Source organism: Thamnophis elegans, chromosome 3, assembly GCF_009769535.1.
Source record: "Thamnophis elegans isolate rThaEle1 chromosome 3, rThaEle1.pri, whole genome shotgun sequence".
Lineage (NCBI taxonomy): Eukaryota > Metazoa > Chordata > Lepidosauria > Squamata > Colubridae > Thamnophis > Thamnophis elegans.
In genome coordinates this window covers 125489695-125509579 of record NC_045543.1, presented here as the reverse complement: position 1 = coordinate 125509579, position 19885 = coordinate 125489695, and the positions used below count along the sequence as shown (strand labels likewise).

At 37.9% G+C, this 19885-nt stretch overlaps 1 protein-coding gene across 1 annotated transcript; it reads left to right on the top strand.

The window, feature by feature from the left end:
- Nucleotides 1–6753: 6753 nt before the first annotated feature.
- MRPS30 (mitochondrial ribosomal protein S30) lies at nt 6754–14640 on the top strand. The gene is made up of 5 exons (XM_032214195.1): nt 6754–7342; nt 8034–8179; nt 10284–10389; nt 11178–11354; nt 12299–14640. The coding sequence occupies exons 1-5, from the start codon at nt 6766–6768 to the stop codon at nt 12565–12567; spliced, it is 1275 nt and encodes a 424-aa protein (XP_032070086.1). The 5' UTR covers nt 6754–6765; the 3' UTR covers nt 12568–14640.
- The last annotated feature ends 5245 nt before the right edge of the window (nt 14641–19885 follow it).

The window sequence follows — 19885 nt, the reverse complement described above, 5'->3', positions numbered from 1 at the left end:
GGGCTGAAAGCCCTATGAAGCGGTATATAAGTCTAACTGCTATTGCTATTCTGCTTTCCGGCATGCATATGCACACTGGCCAGCTGGTCTTCATGCATGTCGGAGCTCCGGAAACCCGAAGAACAGCTGGCTGGTGCGCATGCGCACACTGGAAACCAGAAGAACAGGTGGCTGGCACACCCATGCGCACCAGCTAGCTGGTCTCTGAGTTTCTGGGGCTCCAGTGCATGCAAAGACCAGCTGGTGCACCAAAAGCCAGAAGACCAGATGGACGGTGCACACATGTGCATCGGCCAGCTGGTCTCCGAGTTTCCAGGTCTCCACACATGTGGGTTCCATTATGGGTACTTGGTGCCGAAAAGGTTTGCTATCACTGTCCTAAGTCCTCAGAAATTGCCTAACCTTGACTTATGGCTTACTATATATGAACCCACCCAACTGCAGCATATTCAGCAATACCGTGGCTGAAATAAGCCATAACTTAGCATGATGTGCAGACCAGATCATTTTATCCTGAAAATGTTAATTGACATAATTTTGTTCGTTGGCTTGTTATTTTAAGAAGTATAGTAATTACATAGGTTTCTTGCAAGGACACCTTGGAAGCTTCTAATGTTTTAATTTAAATTTGATGCTTCGTTATGGCATGTATGCCAATCTCTCTATAGCTCAGCTCATATGCTTTTTTTGTGAATGTGTGGATATCAAAATAATGCAGGTCCTTCTTTACTTCTTTAAGTTTTGCAAGGAGCTTTGAAACAACATTATCACTCCTGTTTTACTGCAAGTAATGTGCAGAACTGACAATTTCAGAGCCAAGGTGGCGCAGTGGTTAAATGCAGCACTGCAGGCTACTTCAGCTGACTGCAGTTCGGCTGTTCAAATCTCACCGGCTCAGGGTTGACTCAGCCTTCCATCCTTCCGAGGTGGGTAAAATGAGGACCCGGATTGTTGTTGGGGGCAATATGCTGACTCTGTAAACCGCTTAGAGAGGGCTGAAAGCCCTATGAAGCGGTATATAAGTCTAACTGCTATTGCTATTGCTATAATTTCTATATGTACTCTTTTCTGCTTCTATTTGAAGAGCTCTGGGGAAAATGGAAACGTACTCTTATTATTTCGCCCAAAATTTAGAATTCAGAATTATAATGTTTCCATTTACAAAAGTTTTATCTACTAACGTGACTTGTGGATGTGAAGCCAGCAGGCAATAAAACAATTCTCATTTTTAAGTGTCTTTTTTGTAAGTCGCACAGAGCAGCAGATTTCTTTAAAAAAACTATTCTTCTGGTATGAAAAAAGGCTTGATCGTAATCTTTCCCTGCAAGCTCATAGGGGAAAGGGAAATAAAACATGCAATGTTCAAGCTTTCAGGAAGAAAGAACAACTTGGTATTTTCTCACACAAAACACTGATGGGCATTTCATTGATTTCACTGACACTTAATACTACTTAAAAGCTTCACTGTGTTCTTTAGAATCCCAGTATATTTTGAAATGAAATTGGGAGCACAACTCAAAGAGCATTCTTAATTTGTTAGTTGTATAAATTCTTAGTGATAAAACAGCGACATCTAGTGCCTTATATCTGTATCTTTTAAAATATTCTTTGCAAATAAAATATAAAAGTATCCTGGAAATAGTTCAAGAATATCATTATGGATGCTTTTGCTAATAATTGTATTGAAGCTTTTTATAAACATATTAAAAACCAAACCAGAAGAAAAAAGAAAAAGTTCTGAAGATGCAGAAAAAAGTAGAAAAAAAAGGCAACAAGGACAGTAATAAAAGTTTCCAACATTCATCACACCGATATTCTAACTTTTCATTCTCTTTTACAGTTACAAATAAAAAAACCACTTCTTCCCATAATCTTTTACCTATACACAATCAAGAAATCATCATTTTTTTATCCTAGTTCTGAAAAAAGTCAATTAGGAGTTATCAGAAATATCAAACAAACTGTTTATTCATAGTCAAATAGTCCAAAATTGTATTTCTTCTTGCACAATCCTGACTATTAAATCATTCTTTTCACAGGTCACTTTGTAAATCTCAAAGAAGAATTGTCCATAATTTCTTGTAGCCATTCCACCCAATTGGTCTTTTGTATTCACATTTTGGTAATCTCAGTTTTGATTTAGTTATTAATATTTAAGTTGCTATTAAAAAAATATCTTTAAGATAGAAAAAAGGCTGGTCCTTTAATTTCCTGTGGTGTTTATTTGCAACCTTCATCAATCCACATTTGCTAATATAGATTTAGTTGTTTCACTAATTTCCCATGGGAATACTATTTGTTTATATATTTGCTTTTCAAATTTTACAGCAAAAATAACCACATTTGTTCCATGTTTCTCTGATCTCCCAATCACTTTAAAAATTGCTTAAATCAATACCTTTTCTTTCTTTTGCATTTCGCCAACTGTATATTATTTTAAATTTTTTGGGCTGTTTAAAATTTCTGAAATCCAAAGGTTAAAAACTCAACAGGTGTCTAAGTGCCAAGTAGAAGATCTCTAATATCTATAAATTAGTTAAATTGAACACTTTTAAATGTCACTAGAAAGTGGTTAAGTGGATGTTTTTGAAGTCACTTGTCTTTATTGTTTTGATTTGCTTTAATAGTTTAATATACAGGTGAAACTCAAAAAATTAGAATATCGTGCAAAAGTTGATTTATTTTAGTAATGCAACTTAAAAGGTGAAACTATAAGAGATAAGACTCATTACATGCAAAGCAAGATAGTTCAAGCCGTGATTTGTCATAATTGTGATGATTATGGCTTACAGTTCATGAAAATACAAAATCCACCATGTCAGAAAATTAAAATATTACATGCAATCAATAAAACAAGGATTGTACATAGAACAATATCGGACCTCTGAAAAATATAAGCATGCATATGTACTCAGTACTTGGTTTGGGCTCCTTTTGCAGCAATTACTGCCTCAATGCGGCATGGCATGGAAGCTATCAGCCTGTGGCACTGCTGAGGTGTTATGGAAGACCAGGATGCTTTAATAGCAGCCTTCAGCTCTTCTGCATTGTTCGATCTCATGTCTCTCATCTTTCTCTTGGCAATGCCCCAAAGAGCAACTTTTGCCAAAAGCACCAAAAACCGGTTCAATGACTGTGGGTTTACTGTGCTTGATTGGTCTTTCCATTCTTCCTCCATACTCTGGGTCCTTGGTTTCCAAATAAGAGGCAAACGTTGCTCTCATCAGAAAAGAGGACTTTGGACCACTGAGCAACAGGACTTTGGACCATTGTGCTTCATTAAGACCAGGGTCAACACAGCCGTCTACTAGGAGATTTTGGAGCAATTCATGCTTCCTTCCGCAGACGAGCTTTATGGGGATGCTGACTTTATTTTCCAGCAGGACATGGCAACTGCCCACACTGTGCTTGATTGGCTAGCAAACTCGCCTGACCTGAACCCCATAGAGAATCTATGGGGCATTGCCAAGAGAAATATGAGAGACAAGAGTCCGAACAATACAGAAGAGCTGAAGGCCGCTATTGAAGCATCCTGGTCTTCCATAACACCTCAGCAGTGCCACACGCTGATAGCTTCCATGCCACGCCCATTGAGGCAGTAATTGTTGCAAAATGGGCCCAAACCAAGTACTGGGTACATATGCATGCTTAGACCTTTCAGAGATCCGATATTGTTCTATGTACAATCCTTGTTTTACTGATTGCATGTAATATTCTAATTTTCTGAGATGGTGGATTTGGGGTTTTCGTGAGCTGTACGCCATAATCATCACAATTATGACAAATCACACTTGAACTATCTTGTTTTGCATGTAATGAGTCTTATCTCCTATATTAGTTTCACCTTTTAAGTTGCATTACTGAAATAAATGAACTTTTACACGATATTCTAATTTTTCGAGTTTCAACTGTATTGTAATCTTACAACTTTTTGTTGTAAGATTTCTAGATAGAACTGAGAGACAATATTATATTTTAAAAAGAAAGTTGCACTTAGACAGGAACTAGAAAGCAAATTTTCACCCTTCCTTTGTTTGGAACTTCTAGAAGCAGTTGACTCCAGCATGAGTACTCCACCCACTAAGACTATAATTTTTGGGGCGGGAGATAGACATGGTATCAGCCTCCATCAATTCTAGACCGCCAAGAAGGCAATTTCTCCCTGCTTTTTTCTTTCCACATCAAAATTGTGATTCCTGATTTGAACTAGAGCAAATGGTTAAGGTTTCATTTCTTTGTAGAAAATGGTAAGTGAGCACCCGTCTACCCTAGACGAATTCAAATCACCAGGATCGGATGGATTACACCCTAGGGTTCTGAAGGAACTGGCAGACGAGATCTCAGAACCACTGAACTATATCTTTCAGAGATCCTGGAGCACCGGGGAACTACCAGAGAACTGGAAAAGAGCTGATGTGGTTCCCATCTTCAAAAAAGGGAAAAAAACAGATTCAGAAAACTATAGACCTATCAGCCTGACCTCAATACCAGGAAAGATTCTGGAAAAGATAATCAAGCAACGAATTAGCGAACACCTAGAAGCAAACAAAGTAATAGCCAAAAGCCAACATGGGTTTGTCAAAAACAGATCATGCCAGACTAATCTTATTGCATTCTTTGACAAAGTGACAAAATTAGTGGACCAGAGGAATGCCCTCGATATAATTTACTTGGACTTCAGTAATGCATTTGATAAGGCAGACCATAACCTACTACTAGATAAAGTAGAAGAATGTGGATTGGACAGCATCACCACCAGATGGATTCGGAGCTGGCTGACCAACCGCACTCAACGTGTACTCCTCAATGGAACTGCATCTTCATGGAGGGAAGTATGCAGTGGAGTACCCCAAGGCTCTGTTTTAGGCCCAGTACTCTTCAACATCTTCATCAATGATTTAGATAAGGGAATAAATGGGGAACTCATCAAATTTGCAGATGACACAAAGCTGGCAGGAATAGCCAACACTCCAGAAGACAGGCTTAAGATACAGAAGGATCTTGACAAACTTGAACATTGGGCACTAGCTAATAAAATGAAATTCAATGGTGAAAAGAGTAAGGTTTTACATTTAGGCAACAAAAACGAAATGCACAGGTAGAGTATAGGTGGTACTTTGCTCAACAGTAACTGTGAAAGGGATCTTGGAGTCCTAGTGGACAACAATTTAAATATTAGCCAGCAGTGTGCAGCAGCTGCCAAAAAAGCCAACACAGTTCTAGGCTGCATAAACAGGGGGATAAATCAAAATTACGTGAAGTGTTAATACCACTTTATAATGCCTTGGTAAGGCCACACTTGGAATACTGTATTCAGTTTTGGTCACCACAATGTAGAAAAGATGTGGAGACTCTAGAAAGAGTGCAGAGAAGAGCAACAAAGATGATTAGGGGATGGAGACTAAAACATATGAAGAACGGTTGCAGGAACTGGTTATGTCTAGTTTAAGAGAAAGAAGGACGTGATAGCAGTGTTCCAATATCTCACAAAGAGGGAGCCAAACTAATTTCCAAGGCACCTGAGGGTAGAACAAGAAGCAATGGGTGGAAACTAATCAAGGAGAGAAGCAACTTAGAACTGAGGAGAAATTTCCTGACAGTTAGAACAATTAATCAGTGGAACAGCTTGCCTCCAGAAGTTGTGAATGTCCCAACACTAGAAGTCTTTAAGAAGATGTTGGATAGCCATTTGTCTGAAACTATAGGGTTTCCTGCCTAGGCAGGGGGTTGGACTAGAAGACCTCCAAGGTCCCTTCCAACTCTGCTATTGAATTGTATTGTAAATAATTCCCTCACTACTCTCAAACTATTCACTAAAGCTGCATTACTGTCTTCTCATCGTTCCTATCATCCATCTTCTCCCACTTATGACTGCGTGACTGTAACTTTATTGCTTGTATCCTTACAATTTATATTGATATTGCCTCTTGATTGCTTATTTATACCCTGTGACTATCATTACATTTGTACATTATGATTCTTGACTAATGTATCTTGTCTTTTTATGTACACTGAAAGCTTATGCACCAAAGACAAATTCTTTTTGTGGTCAACCACACGGCCAATAAAGAATTCTGTTCTGTTCTGTTCTGCTCTACTCTATTGGATTTCCATAAAAAAAACTGCACACTACAGTAACTATTAGCACTACTCAAGTGACCCTGAGGACACATATAAACATCCAAGTGCTTCAACAACCCTCAAAAAGGATGTAAAATGACCAGCTCTCTGCAAAGAATAGAAATCCTTCCATTCCTCATTCAGTCAGAACTGAAGAAGCTTCTTGGATGAAAAGTGAAACGTCCTCAAAGAAAAAACAAGGAAGCCCAGTTGCTTCTTGGGGAAAAAAGCACCTTTGGGATAAGCGTGAACTTAAGCCTGAACTTAACAGGCGTCTCTCTAACACACGTTACTCCCAAAGCTAAGGAAGCATAGACCACACCAGTAATCTCTCTGTAGCCCTATGAAGAAAGATGCAACATGAAAATATACAAATAATTAGAATGTAAAGCCTTTGGGCTTCCTTATATATGTGTGCCCGTCACTCGCCTCTTCCGTTCTTTCCCCGCGTTGCAATTCAAAGAGGACACGGGGAGGCTGTCAGGTGATACCGCGCAGGCGCAGCGACATGCTACCAGAGTCCATCCTATATCCCTACGAAGGGCGGCCACGAGAGAAGTGGGTCACGTGAGCGCAGGTGGCCAATCGTGATTCTTCAGCGGTGGCGGAAGTGGCGGTTTTCCGCTTCCGTTTTGCGCCGGCAAGATGGCAGTTTTCAGAAGTTGGAGATGGCTGCCAGGGGCTCGATTGGGGCCGCAGTTCATTCACAGCGAGGCTTCCGCGGCGCCTTCGGACGACCCCGTCGCCTCCCCCGCTTCTCTTTATCCGCCCGTGGTGGCTTCACTTACCGCCAAGAGTAAGATAGCCAAACTCCGGCGCCGGGAGGAATACTTTAAAAGTATTCACAACGCGCCTACGGTTGAGGAGAAATTGGCGATCTACGGGAAACGGCAGCGCCGCAAGTACGTGGTCTACCCGCAGACCTGGGCTTTAAACGCAGATCGCTGGTACCAGCATTTCACGAAGACCGTCTTTGTGCCAGGACTGCCCGCTTCGGTGTCAGTAAGCGAAGAAGACAAGACAGACGGTTTGGATTTGGCTGAGCTCCGCTCCCTTGTATGCGAAGTGCTCCTTCAGGAGTATTATTACCAGCGCAAGAAGCCCCCCAAACTCTTCCGTGGTAGCGAACAAGGTCCAGCGCCTTTCATTACCCACCTGGTGCCAAAGCTTGCAGCCCACCTGACTTGTCTCAACCCAGCGCTGGGTTCCTCTTCCATCCTAGGTGTGTCTCTCTTCGTTCTTGTTTAAAGAACAATGAAAATGTCATTCTGAGAATCGCAGGAAATCTTTCAATTCTGAGCGAAAGGGCTGAAGCATTTGCTGTTAATGGCATTTATTAGTTAGTTAGTTTACTTTATAGTCATTGCACATGGTACAATGAAATTAAATGCTGTCTTCAATGTACATTATAACTATAAAAATAAAAACACAAGCATCCTTTATTTTCTATATAATTGAAATTGAAAACCTGATATTGCACTATATCATAGAATTCGATATAGTTATTGCCCTGGGATAGAAGCTGTTTTTCAGCCTATTTGCCCTTGTATTTATTGATGAAACTGTGTCAAGATATAAAATATAAACTACAGAACAGTAATAAGACTATAAGTTAGAAAGTAGACGGAAAGACCTGAGTAAAAGAAAAAGCAAATCATATTTCTGTGTTGCTCCTCCAATTTAAACTAATCGGATCCACGTTTGCAGTTCCCAGATGTACTGTTTGTTCAAATAGGTCTGAATTGTATGGAATATGTTATTTTAATATAAGGATCCCAATAGGCCATTTGTCTAATGTGTGGTCCAAAATATTGATCCCTTTATTACACAATTGACATTCAAATAATATGTGCACTATGTTGTCTCTCTCATCTGTATGAACATCTTAATTAGACACAATCTTCTTATTTCAGACTTTCAGCCAGATGTACATTTCTACTGGTTGCGTGGGGAGACAGTGGTTCCCCGAGGACACCGGCGAGGCAGGATTGACCCGTTGAGATTTCAGATTGATGATAAGCCACGCTGTCAGATTCGTATAAGAAAGCAACTTTCAGAGGTACAAATATTTTTGTTTAATCAATAGTTATTAGTTGAATTGGTGATTGCAGAAGATTTGTCAGTTTGCTTTCCTCTGCTCCACTAGACCTGATCAATTTTGCCATTTAACAGGGTTTTGCAAAATATTTGAGTAAAATTAGGAAGTAGTAAAAATATGGTAGAATTTCCATAAACTGCTGATAGCTGAAATCTTCTGAATAAAACTGAAGTGGAGACAGATGTTTAGAATATATAAGAATAGAAATACTGGCCCTGTAATAACTCATCAATTACTATGTAATTGTGGAAAGAAGGAAGTAAAGTGAGTGGTTCCTTCTTAGGGCTGGTAATGCCAGCTTTTCTTCTCAGCTGAATTAGAGCACTACCTACCCAGCCTTAATTTGGCAGAAAGCTTTATTGCAATAAAACTTGCTGCTGCCATTACTATCCTTGTCCTTCTGTTACCTCTTATAACATTTTAGTCACCTGACTTCTAGTCCAAACCTAACATGTTAAATATTTTAGGCTCTTTGGTGCCAGAATAAGGAGAATATGTTTTTTTTAACACCAGAGTACTTAAGGGCATCTTAAGACTGATTCATTTGTGGGCTGTAGAAGAAATGTAGGTGATATTGCAATAAACAAGGTTTGCCAAGGGATATTTTGTGTGCAAATAAGAATATCTCCTATGTCTCTTTTTTTTGGAACCATGTATTTTTATTGTTTGATTTAAGCTTTCATAATGCTTACTTTCCACATCCTCAAAATAAATGACAGATAAATCATACTACGATATGTGAACATATTAACACTCAACATTTTATTAAAAATTGCAATCACACTTATAAGTAAAGATGCATAGTCAGCATAGTGGAACTTACAAAGGCATGTAGCGAATAGTTTTCCTCGTGGGGAGGATTTTGGACCCCAAAATGCCTTCTTTAAAACATTTCCAGAAATATTTATTCTACCCATGATACTCATTGTTTATTCCAGGTTTAGTGTATAGTGCATAATGCAGTCACATTATATAAAGGCACATGGCTCTCTATGGTATCTTCAGAGTTCATCTTTATTGTTGTGATGTCTCTGCTATTTTGAATTTTTGTTCATACTGGGGTCACAAATTCTAGGGTTATATTTTGTGGCACCACCTCCTACTCCTTCCCCATACAAAGGGTCTAACAGGAGGACAACAGCTTGCATGTCTTGGTCAAGCACCATATGTGATCCCTTAGGTTGAGCAGAAAGTGTTGCTTTGTGCTTTGGGGCAGGAAACAGGCTAAGAGCAGCTGCATTTCTAGTCTCACAGAGGCACTGTCACAGCTTGAATAAGGGCCTGACAGCTGACCAGTGGTAGAAAAAGGTGGGATGGATATAGGCATTTCGAATTCCTTGCTGTCTTTTACATTCCAACCTAGGGTCTAATGGGGAAAAAGGGTGGGTGAGGCCAGCATTGTTCAGGTCTTTCACATTTTATAGTTTTTAGAGTGCATGAGAATGACAATTTCAAAAAGGGCAGAGATGGTAAGCAACAATTGTTGGTGTCTCTCAGGGAACCTCAGCAGTCTTGATCAGGAGAGGGTGGAATGCCATTGTAATCCAAACGGCAGAAACAAAGTTGAATCCATTTGTGGCTCAAGGTATTTCCTAATTCATTGTGGGTAAAGTTAAGGTCATATACTACAGAAAGGAGAATCTGAGCCAAGAGGAGCAGAGAACATTATACATGTTTTTATGGGCTCACTTTCTTCTGTTGACCTGATGCACATATCATGATTTTTTTTTCTTTCTCATTAGTTTTTCTCCAGTAGCTGCCCTACTGATAGTAGGGATGGTAGGAAATTCTGGGAATTCCTGAAATTTCAGTCAAGATGATAACATTGGGAATTATGGGTTTTTAATTCCAGTACATCTTAAAAGTACTACATGGCTACAAGTATGATTCTATGTAACTAGTAAAGGGAATTCTGTCTCTTTTTACCTTTCTGCAGTCCAACAGGTATTAATATTAAAATAACAAATAAGAGATGACAGAATTCATTATTTAAGTGCTTTCATTATGGTGAAAGAAACAAATTGTAAATCATTTTCATTTACTGAACTGATGTTCTTTCTTTAAGTTTGAGCCTCTTGATTACCTGGGCCCTGGAGATATTCCTGTTATCCAGTATTTACCTGACAAACTTCCATTGTTCAAACGACAATATGATAACAAAATATTTATAGGTAAGATTTGTGTCATTGAACCTTTTTTTAAAATACAAATTTTATTACTTTATAAAATATAAAGAAAAATGAAAATAATGACAAAGTATTGTAGTTGAGGAAAAAGGAAAAATTAAAAGGGGGAATGCATTGATTTAGAACTCTTTTTTGCATGGTAGAATAAGGCATTGACGTTTCTGTCAGAAGTTTGCAAAAGGTGATAACATGACCCCAAGACATAGCAAGTGTCATAAATATGAGTCAGTTGGCAAGCATATTAATTTTTATCACATGACCATGGAATGCTGCAATGGTTTTATGTGTGAAAAATGGTCATACATTTTTTTCAGTGCCGTTGTAACTTTGGTCACTAAACAAATTGTTGTAAGTCAAGGACTACCTCTACAGCCTCCACTTTTTATTTTTGCATGATTCTATATACTAGCCATTTCTATAACAACAAACCTATTTAATCAGCAGAATAAAAAAAATCAAAAGTTTCGTCTTTTTTTCCACACAAGCACAAAGTCCAGAAGCAGTTTCCAAGTAGAAACAAAGTTAGTTTCTTTAGTTAAAGCAGCCAATTTAGCCTTCTCTGCTAATGGATGGCAGAGCAAAGGTGTCATTGTATCTTTCTATATATCTTTTTGATTTAACATTTATGAGCTTGTTAATATGGTTTTTGGAAGATACACGACTATAAAATTGAACTATGTACCAAAATATGGAACTGCTATCAACTGTGCTGTGCTTTTGATTTTCTGACCTTGTATAGAAAATTATCTAAAATAATCTCTTTTTGGGTTTAGGTTCTCAAATATCAGATCCATGCTGCTATGGGCACACCCAATTTCATTTGCTTCCTGACAGGGTGAAAAGAGAAAGGCTGATAAAATTGAATCTCACTGATCAGGTTGATGTTCCATATCGAGCCAATGCAGTTGCAAGCCTCTTTGCGTGGACTGGAGCACAAGCAATGTGCCAAGGTAATTTTAAAAATTTTAAAAATTATCAAATGTCAGAATGGTTTAAGTTTGATATATCCTGGTTTGAGCTTGAGATTTTTCTCACTCCCATCCCAGAATCTCATGTTCTAGCTTTATTGGAAGTTAGCAGATAGTCTTCTGACTGTATTGAAAATGCTTCAAGCTTCTTACATTCTTCTTATATCAGAATGTTCAGAGCAGAATTGAGACGCTCCCACTAAGGTGAGAACAATCTGTTTCAAACTCAAAATAGTTGTTTTTTAATGGAATCATTTTGTCCATCCTTGTCAGTATTTAGACATAAACATACCTGTACTCTTTTATTGATTTATGTCATCCATTGAAGGTGATTCAAATCCTTATAGTTATCCCAGAAAATGCTAAATTCATCTACAAATTGAACATTTAGAAAATTATGTCACTATACGCTTTAATCTGTGCATTTGGACATCTAAAAGAATTCCTAAGCTTGGTCCTATGTGTTGGAGAAATAAATTATGCTGATCTGTAACACATAATGGCTGTTTGTGAAATCAGGAATATACCTTGAATGTGTACTTCTTCCAATTCAAAAACTGGTTTCCAATTTTGAGGCTGTTTCTCCTTGAAGCAACAATAATAATTTGTACTCTGTGATTATCTCGCACTGCAGAATGATTTATTTAGATCACCTCAAATTCAGAAAGCTGTATCAATAGATCTGCAGCTTGTTAAATACATTTTTACTGGCACCAGCAGGTGGCAGCAGCTGTGTGATCCACGGGGAATGTGTAGCTGCTTTGAGAAATTGTAGAGTGTTCTACCATCATGTCCCTGTTTGCTTAAAACATTTTTTTAGCCTTTCAGTCCAATATGCCAGAGACCCTAGTTTGCAGTGCTTTTCAAAATTCATTTTTTTGTTGGTAGAAAAATATTTAAGTTAAGTGACTTTTCTTCTTTTTCAGGATTCTGGAGTGAAGACGATGTGACTCGACCCTTTGTATCCCAGGCTGTTATTTTCGAAGGAAGATATATTGCCTTTTTTTGTTACCAGTTAAACACCTTGGCTTTAACTGTTGAGGCTGACCAAAATAATCCAAGAAGGAACATTTGTTGGGGGACTGAAAGTAAGCCCCTGTATGAATCAATAGAAAATAATGATGTGAAAGGTTTTAACGATGAAGTCCTTGCACAGTTTGTTAAATTTCTGTTAAACAAACCAAAGGAATTATGATAATCTGATTATTCTGAAAATACCAAAATAAAATTAAGTGTTTAAACATGTTAAAAGTGGAACTATCAAATAATAGTCTTATATAAAAATACTGGGATGTACAAGAGTTGTATAGGAATGTTGCTGTTGCTGTATAAATGAAACATTACTGCACCACTACGAGACAGACACAGCGTAGTTCATGCAGATTACATATGAGAAAAGAACTACAATGTTGAACAGCTTAGTGCATATATCACAGACAAGAAGCCACTTCTAAATCAAAATCAGAAAAAAGCATACCAAATGACCTTGCATCAGATAGCAAAACAATAAGATGGTATCATTTTTCTTGATGCTTCTGGGGGCATGGAAAACATTTTAACTAATTTAATTGTTGCCGAAATCAGGACTCAGGGAGAAATTGCTCTTGCCATTGCCTCTTTAGAAATTGTGGCGACATTAATGGAAGGGAGGACAGACAGCCCAGTCAGCACTTACGTTGCCATTTGACATCAACATTCCTGTCTAATACAGGATTGGGATAAATGAATACCCGGACAATGCCCTGTTATCAGCTAGTTCAGTAATAAATTGGAAGCTTCCAAATGCAGCTCAGAGCTGAAGAAGCTTCTTGGATGAGAAACGAAGCATACTCCCAAAAAAAACCCTAGAAAATAGATCTTCCTTGAAAAAGCTCCTTTGGAGAACCCTGAGCATCACTAGAGCATCCAAGGCCCCGGGTCACAACGACATACTGTTCCTTGGAGTGGGATAGATTTTAAGGTTCACTGCACGGTCAGCCAGATGGTTAGACAGGATTTGATGTTCTTGCCCAAAGGTATTTATTTGATCTAATCTTCATTGCTCTTTTCTCCACCATTTCTGCCATTATTACTAGTTCTTTAATTTCTGCTTTTTTAATCCATCTCCATGTTTTATTCTTGGTATATCATTTTGGGTTGTCCCATAGCTGGACCCAGAACGGCACTGTTTCTTCTTTGACATGGATTCTTTACAGTCTCCATTGATGTATTGGTGGAAACATTTCTGATTTGACTGAAATTAAAGATTCTGCATCCACTGTGCAGTTTGAGCGTTGTATCTGCTAAACCTGACTGTAGATGTTAATTGCTGCTTTATTAGTTCCAATGCTTCTTTCATCTGTCTTGTTTCTAGGTAATATTTCTTGATCAGATATTCTTGGGTCTTCTTGTCCTTAGCTTCTTTTCTTTCATCTTTTCTGTCTTGCTTTTATCTGATCTTGGCATACTGATCTTATTTTCCAATCTGATCCTCCATTTTGGTGGTGCACAATGGCTCTTTCCTCCTTTGTTGATTTTGTATCCAAGGTATTCAGTTACAACTGCAGTCATTCTGTACATGAGTTGGTTTATCTCTTGTAATGAGCTGTGCTTATATTTGATACTACACTATTAGCATCTTTTAATACACTACTTGTGTAGTTGTTCCTTAATCCATTGATGAACTGATGTAAATGTTAATGAAATCTTAATTAGAATCATTCAAGTTAATGTGACAAGACTTTTTCAAGACCGAGAAGTTAAAATAGGAAATGTTGCAAGAAAGGGATGGCTGACAAAGCCACAGTCCGTGTAGATTATCTGAAAAAGAATTATTAGAGACGGGGGCAAAACATTCCCACTGAATTTTTGAATCTGTGTGTGGCAGAGAGAGGGACAATGAATGAGGAAAGTGAGATTGTTTGAAAATATGCCACCAGCTCCACGTTATGCACCACACAGTATAATTATTATTGTTTATTGCTAAGAATTGTTGTGAATTTTGTGTGTGTGTATTTCCCCAAGGAGAAAGGAAGTTGCTTTTGTAAATATTTGAAACAGATTCTTTAGAAAATGCATCAACGTTGCAGAATGTTTCAAAATTAAAACTTCTGAAAAGAGTCCTGGGATTTCCTGCCTGTGCTTTATTCCAGTCATTGAGCGATGGCATGAGCACCTATATTTTTGTGCCTTCCTGTCATGGAAATGGAAAACACTGGAACAGCAAGAATGCACCTGCAAGCCTCTCATATATCAGGCATTTATAATAAATAAACAGTATGAAAATGTTCTCATGTGGTAACCTCATTTTCCCCAGAGGTGGTTTGACTAAGCAATATTTCCTTGTTCTGATTTTTATTGAAAACTCGTTATTTTTAAAAGTGGAGTCCAGGTTAAACCTTCTACTAATTTCTGCTAATTTTAATATTTCAAACAGAAATTCTGGAGTGATCCCCAAAGAACTCTTCAATTCTTCCTTTCAGTGTCCCATCCTTTTTGTAGGCCTCCATTTGCTATGCCATGTTTTGCCCAGATAGATTGGATAAAAACATTCGGAAGATGTGCAAGAATGGAAAACGCTTGTAGGTGTCAAGCAAAAAAAAAAAAAAAAAATCCTTGCCAGATATAAATTCTGTCCTCCCCAATTCAGTAGTGGCGAAACTGCTAAGCCTGTAAATAGGATATGAAAATGTTTATTTTGGTTTCAATGTCTGGTAGTTCGAAATAAACTAACACAAAAGAATATTGTTTGTTTAGTATGGCATTACATACTAAACACTTTCTTTTCATTTAAATGGGAGATGGGACTGTATAATAATCATTGGAAGAAATTCTGGGTTGCCCACATAACATAAATTAACCCTGATTTGCGAGTGCATTAAACAAATGTCTGGAAAAAAGAACACACGTTTTTAATAAATTTACATGCACATTTTTATTGATTCACCCATACAGTGTATAAATCATCATATAAGCTTTATTTACATTTACATTTTTAAGATGATGGTAAAGAATTAAGACCATTGATAACAGAAAATTAATATACTGAAAATAAAAAATGCATTAAAAACAAGACAGAACTTTCAATTCCCTTTCTTTCAATTTTCAGGCTTGGCAACTTTAAGAACTCCCAGAATTCTCCAGCTGGCTGCTAGTTGGAGAATTCTGGGAGTTGAAGTTCACAGCTTAAAGTTGCCACGCTTGAGCTAATCTATTGTAAGTACATTTGTATTCTGAATTTTGCTGAGTTTCAGAGCTACCTAGTTTTAATATATTAACTTTGTATTTTTATATTTCGATACTCATGCTCCTTTTGTCTGTTCTGCATTTAATTTTTTTAACTGCTGTGCGAGTGCATGCTACCCCCCCTCCAAAGAAAAGGGGGGGGGAGAATATCTGTAGCTCAAGGTTGAACTGTTGAGTCTTTGGTGCTCTTTAAGCTTGATTGTTTGTCTGCAGAGGTGTCATTAGTAACATCTATTTATAACATTGATACTATTCAATAATAGCACTATTATTAATATTACATATTCCACTTTATTTTATAAAAAGTATGGTCTATATCTAATTTACAGGAGGCAAAAGAAGAACAAATAAAGAAAAAAAAATCATTTTCATCTCAATCTGCAGACTTTTTGGCCACAACTGGCATACTTTAATTTTGTTTCTACTTCTTCCCCCTGACAAAGGAACATAGTTCTAAGGAATTGAAAGCTTGTTCATTTTTTAAAAAATGATTTTATAGTTGAGCCTCCTGATGGTATTGACCACTTTAGATTTTTGAGCTGTAAATCAACATGACTTCATCTGGAATGGTTTGCATTTCCTTTTTCATTGCACAGTAAATCCTTAGGGACCTTTTAAAAACGAATCTCCTGGCTTACTTTGCTCTCTGCTGACAGACTTTTCATCTCTTTTACATAAATACCAGTTTTCTGTTTTTGCTCTTCCCTATTTTATATTCATCATTAGTTTTTTTTAATGCATTTTATTCACAGATTTTCCTGTTTGTTTTTATTTGTTCCATTTTACCTCACCTTGATAATTGGTTAGAACTACAACTCATTAATTTGCAAAGAAATTAAACGTTGGCACTTATCTTTCTCTCTCTCCATAGCATTATAATGTTAATTTGCAAAAAAAGGTATGCAAAGTCAACTTTGAGGAAGTTGGCTTTAACACAATAATTTCCTCACTATGAAATAAATATATCCGGTTTTTTAGTTTTCCATTACAAATGGGTGAAAAATGATAAGGATTAATTAGAGGATTTAAATTTGATTGTGGAATAATTAATTTGATTTTTCTTCCCTCATTTGAATTTTCAAAGGTTTTGCTAGTATTTTTAACTATGCAATCAACGGCAGAAGTATTATCAGTGAATATAATCATAGTGCAGATTTAGAAAAAGACTCAAGGTCAGAAGATTCATGAGCCACATTTTCTTACCCCATAATTAGGCTAAGGACTCAATACGAATTGCATTTTATTGTCCTTGAGTGAAATTGTAGGCACTGCAATTTCAGAAAACAGTTCAATTATTTAGTCTTGAGCTGCTTTCAAGCTGCCTTTTGAAACAGAGATTCTCAAATGCTCACCAAGGGATATACAATCCTTTGAGGCTAGAGGGCCCCATTTAATTTTGAGAGCAGGCATCAAGCCTTCCCAGGTAACCAGACATGAAACACGGCCAGATGAGCTAATTGTACTTTATTGTAAGGCTATGTTAACGGAATCTTGTAAGTCGGAAAGTACAAATCTCCTGTCGTCTCTCTTACAGCCTGATAAGTTAAGCAGCTTCCTTTTTGAGTTTCTTTCTCTGCCCCTTACGCACCTGCCAACTGTGCACTTTCTTATTTGATTGTTCCTTAATCAGCATCTCTTTTCCTCCATCTCCCAAAGTCATTCCCACACACTATTACATTAGGGTTCCACATACTTACATCAGGCCACCAGTACATTAAAAATTATATCCATAGGTAGAAACATTGCCTATTTCCCCCTTCCCACGTCTTTCTTCAAACTTGAGAAGGTCTTCTACTACTTTAAGTCAGGGCTCCAAGTAATACATACCTAGCAAGCAAAACTCTGAGGCAGGTAGATTCCTCAAAGAATAGTTTTATTGGATATATCATACTGGCACAGTTCTGGTGAAAACCAACCCTGAAGGTTCCCTTGGTTTTCACCTAATTAAAAGGGGGAAAAAATCCCCCTTCCCCAAACAATCAGTCACATGGTCCAATCACGGTGCCATCTGGTTGCCTGGTAACTTCACTCCTCTCTCTCTGGGCACCTGTGGGAATATCCTTGGTTCCGAGGAGAAAGTATTTTATTTTGGCTACAAAACCCCAGCTATCTCTATTCCCCCCTCAGCTTCAGTGTGGCAACACTGAAGTTTCAAAGCGGCTTCAGTCAGGTCAGCTTCAGGGTTGACAGTTTACCTATTAGACTCAAACTGATTACATGCAACCAACTAATGCCTACCAGATTATTGAGTTTTGGGCATGTACTATTACCAACAAAGGATTGGAGTGTAGGTAGTTACTACTTGTTTTTGCTTAGTGTGCTATTTGATCAAAGAGCTTTGGCTTTCAAGATGCCAACCTTCCACACACATACATATATATTTATACATATTTATATGCACATGTGTGTGGGGGGGGGGCACGCACACACAAGCACACATGTAAAATGATTTGCTTTTCATATTGCTTTCCAATAATAAAATTTACAATTACAAGTTCATATTTTTCTTTTTTCAGCAAAAATATGTAAGCCCATTTTATCATATTCTTGTTCACTTGTTCTTCCACTTCAAATATGAGCAAAATACATTTTAGCAATTACATATTCATATTTTGTACATAGTTCATTTTTAAATTCTGTCTTGTACTGTTCAATTCCAAATGTCCTCTTATCTGCTTTAAATATTTCTATTAACATGTGAAAACTACTGAAAACTAAATCCTTCTGCAGCCAGTTACTTTTGGTTTCATCTTACATTCTCCATGCTTTTTTTCCAGCAACTCTTGATAGGTTAACCATTTCTCTTGTTTCTTGTGTGCAGACCCATATAGGCATTTTGGGGCACCGTCTGGGTCTGTATTTCATATTCTCAATATGGCACTTCTAATATAGTAATTTTTAAAACAGTACATTACCCTTACATTTACTGTACCATAGAAAGTCATGCCACTTGCAGGTTGTTTTCTTCTAAATGTTTCTCATTTCTCAGCAGCACCCACTCTTTCATCAAAACCAAACAACAGGCTGCAAGATGCTACTTTAAATCAGGCAATTTTAGTTCTCATTCCTGTGCATCTTGGTCCAGTGCAGTGTTGGCGAACCTTTTCTGCGCCAAGTGCCAAAAGCGGGAGCGTGCGTATGTATGCATGTGCCGGAAACCAGAAGAGCAGCTGCCCGGTGTGCATACGCGCACAGATAAGATGACGTTCCAGTTTCTGGCGCTCGCAGGTGCACTGGCCACCTGGTCTTCCGGTTTCTGGCATGCATGCGCATGCAAAGACCAGCTAGCCGGTGCGCTGCACGTGCCCAAAACTGGAAGAGCAGCCACCCAGTGTGCATCCATGCCCCAACAAGGTGATCTTCCGGTTTCTGGTGTGCACATGCACACTGGCCACCTGGTCTTCTGGTTTCTGTTAGGCATGCATGCGTGAAGACCAGCTGGCCGGTGTGCATCCATGTGCCAGAAACCTGAAGATTATCTTCCTGATGTGAGCATGTGCCTGCTCTTCCAGTTTCTGGTGCTCCTGCATGCATGAAGACCAGCTGGCCTGCGCGCTGGAAGAGCAACAGGTGATGGTTTGCATGCCCAGACAGATGGCTCTGCTTGCCACTTCCAGCTCATGTGCCATAGGTTCACCATCACGGGTCTAGTGGTTAAGGCAATAGGCTAACCAGGAGACTCTTGAGTTCTAGTTCCACCTTAGGCATGAACGCTAGCTGGATGATATTGGGCCAGTCACGCTTGCTCAGCCACACTCACCTCACAAGGTTAGTATTATTGGAAAAATAGGAGAAGAAAGGAGTATTAGATATGTTTGCCACCTTATTTATATAAATAATAAAGGTGAGATAAAATAAATAAAACAATAATATATTGGAGAACTTTGCATTTAATTCTTGCATTTTCTCTGTCATATAAACCTAGAAATATTCTGCCATTGCTTATATGGTACATCGATTGTCAAAATAGATAGTGTTTGAAACCAAAACATCATCCCAGGTCATATATTCATTTTTATCATTAAAAAATCTCCCCAATGAAAAGTTATAATTTATCCTATCTTGACATGTCCTTATTTCATTCCATGTGTTAATATAATTGTTCTGACGCAACAGACAATTCATATTAGTCATAAAAATATGCAAATATTTCAGTTTCCATCTTTATTTAATGTTTCCTTTTCCATTAATATAGAACATTTCCTTGCTTGGACACAGGCCAGAAAGCTGACATTTTCTAGAGTGCAGAAACTGAACTTGGGAATGTCATTATGATGTTTAATGTGGAA

Excerpts from the sequence above, each read along its gene's own strand:
- MRPS30 (XM_032214195.1), top strand. The coding sequence starts at position 6,766 with ATGGCAGTTTTCAGAAGTTGGAGATGGCTGCCAGGGGCTCGATTGGGG. Across the intron at positions 7,343-8,033 it reads GGGTTCCTCTTCCATCCTAG|ACTTTCAGCCAGATGTACAT; the intron begins GTGTGTCTCTCT and ends TTCTTATTTCAG. Across the intron at positions 8,180-10,283 it reads TAAGAAAGCAACTTTCAGAG|TTTGAGCCTCTTGATTACCT; the intron begins GTACAAATATTT and ends TCTTTCTTTAAG.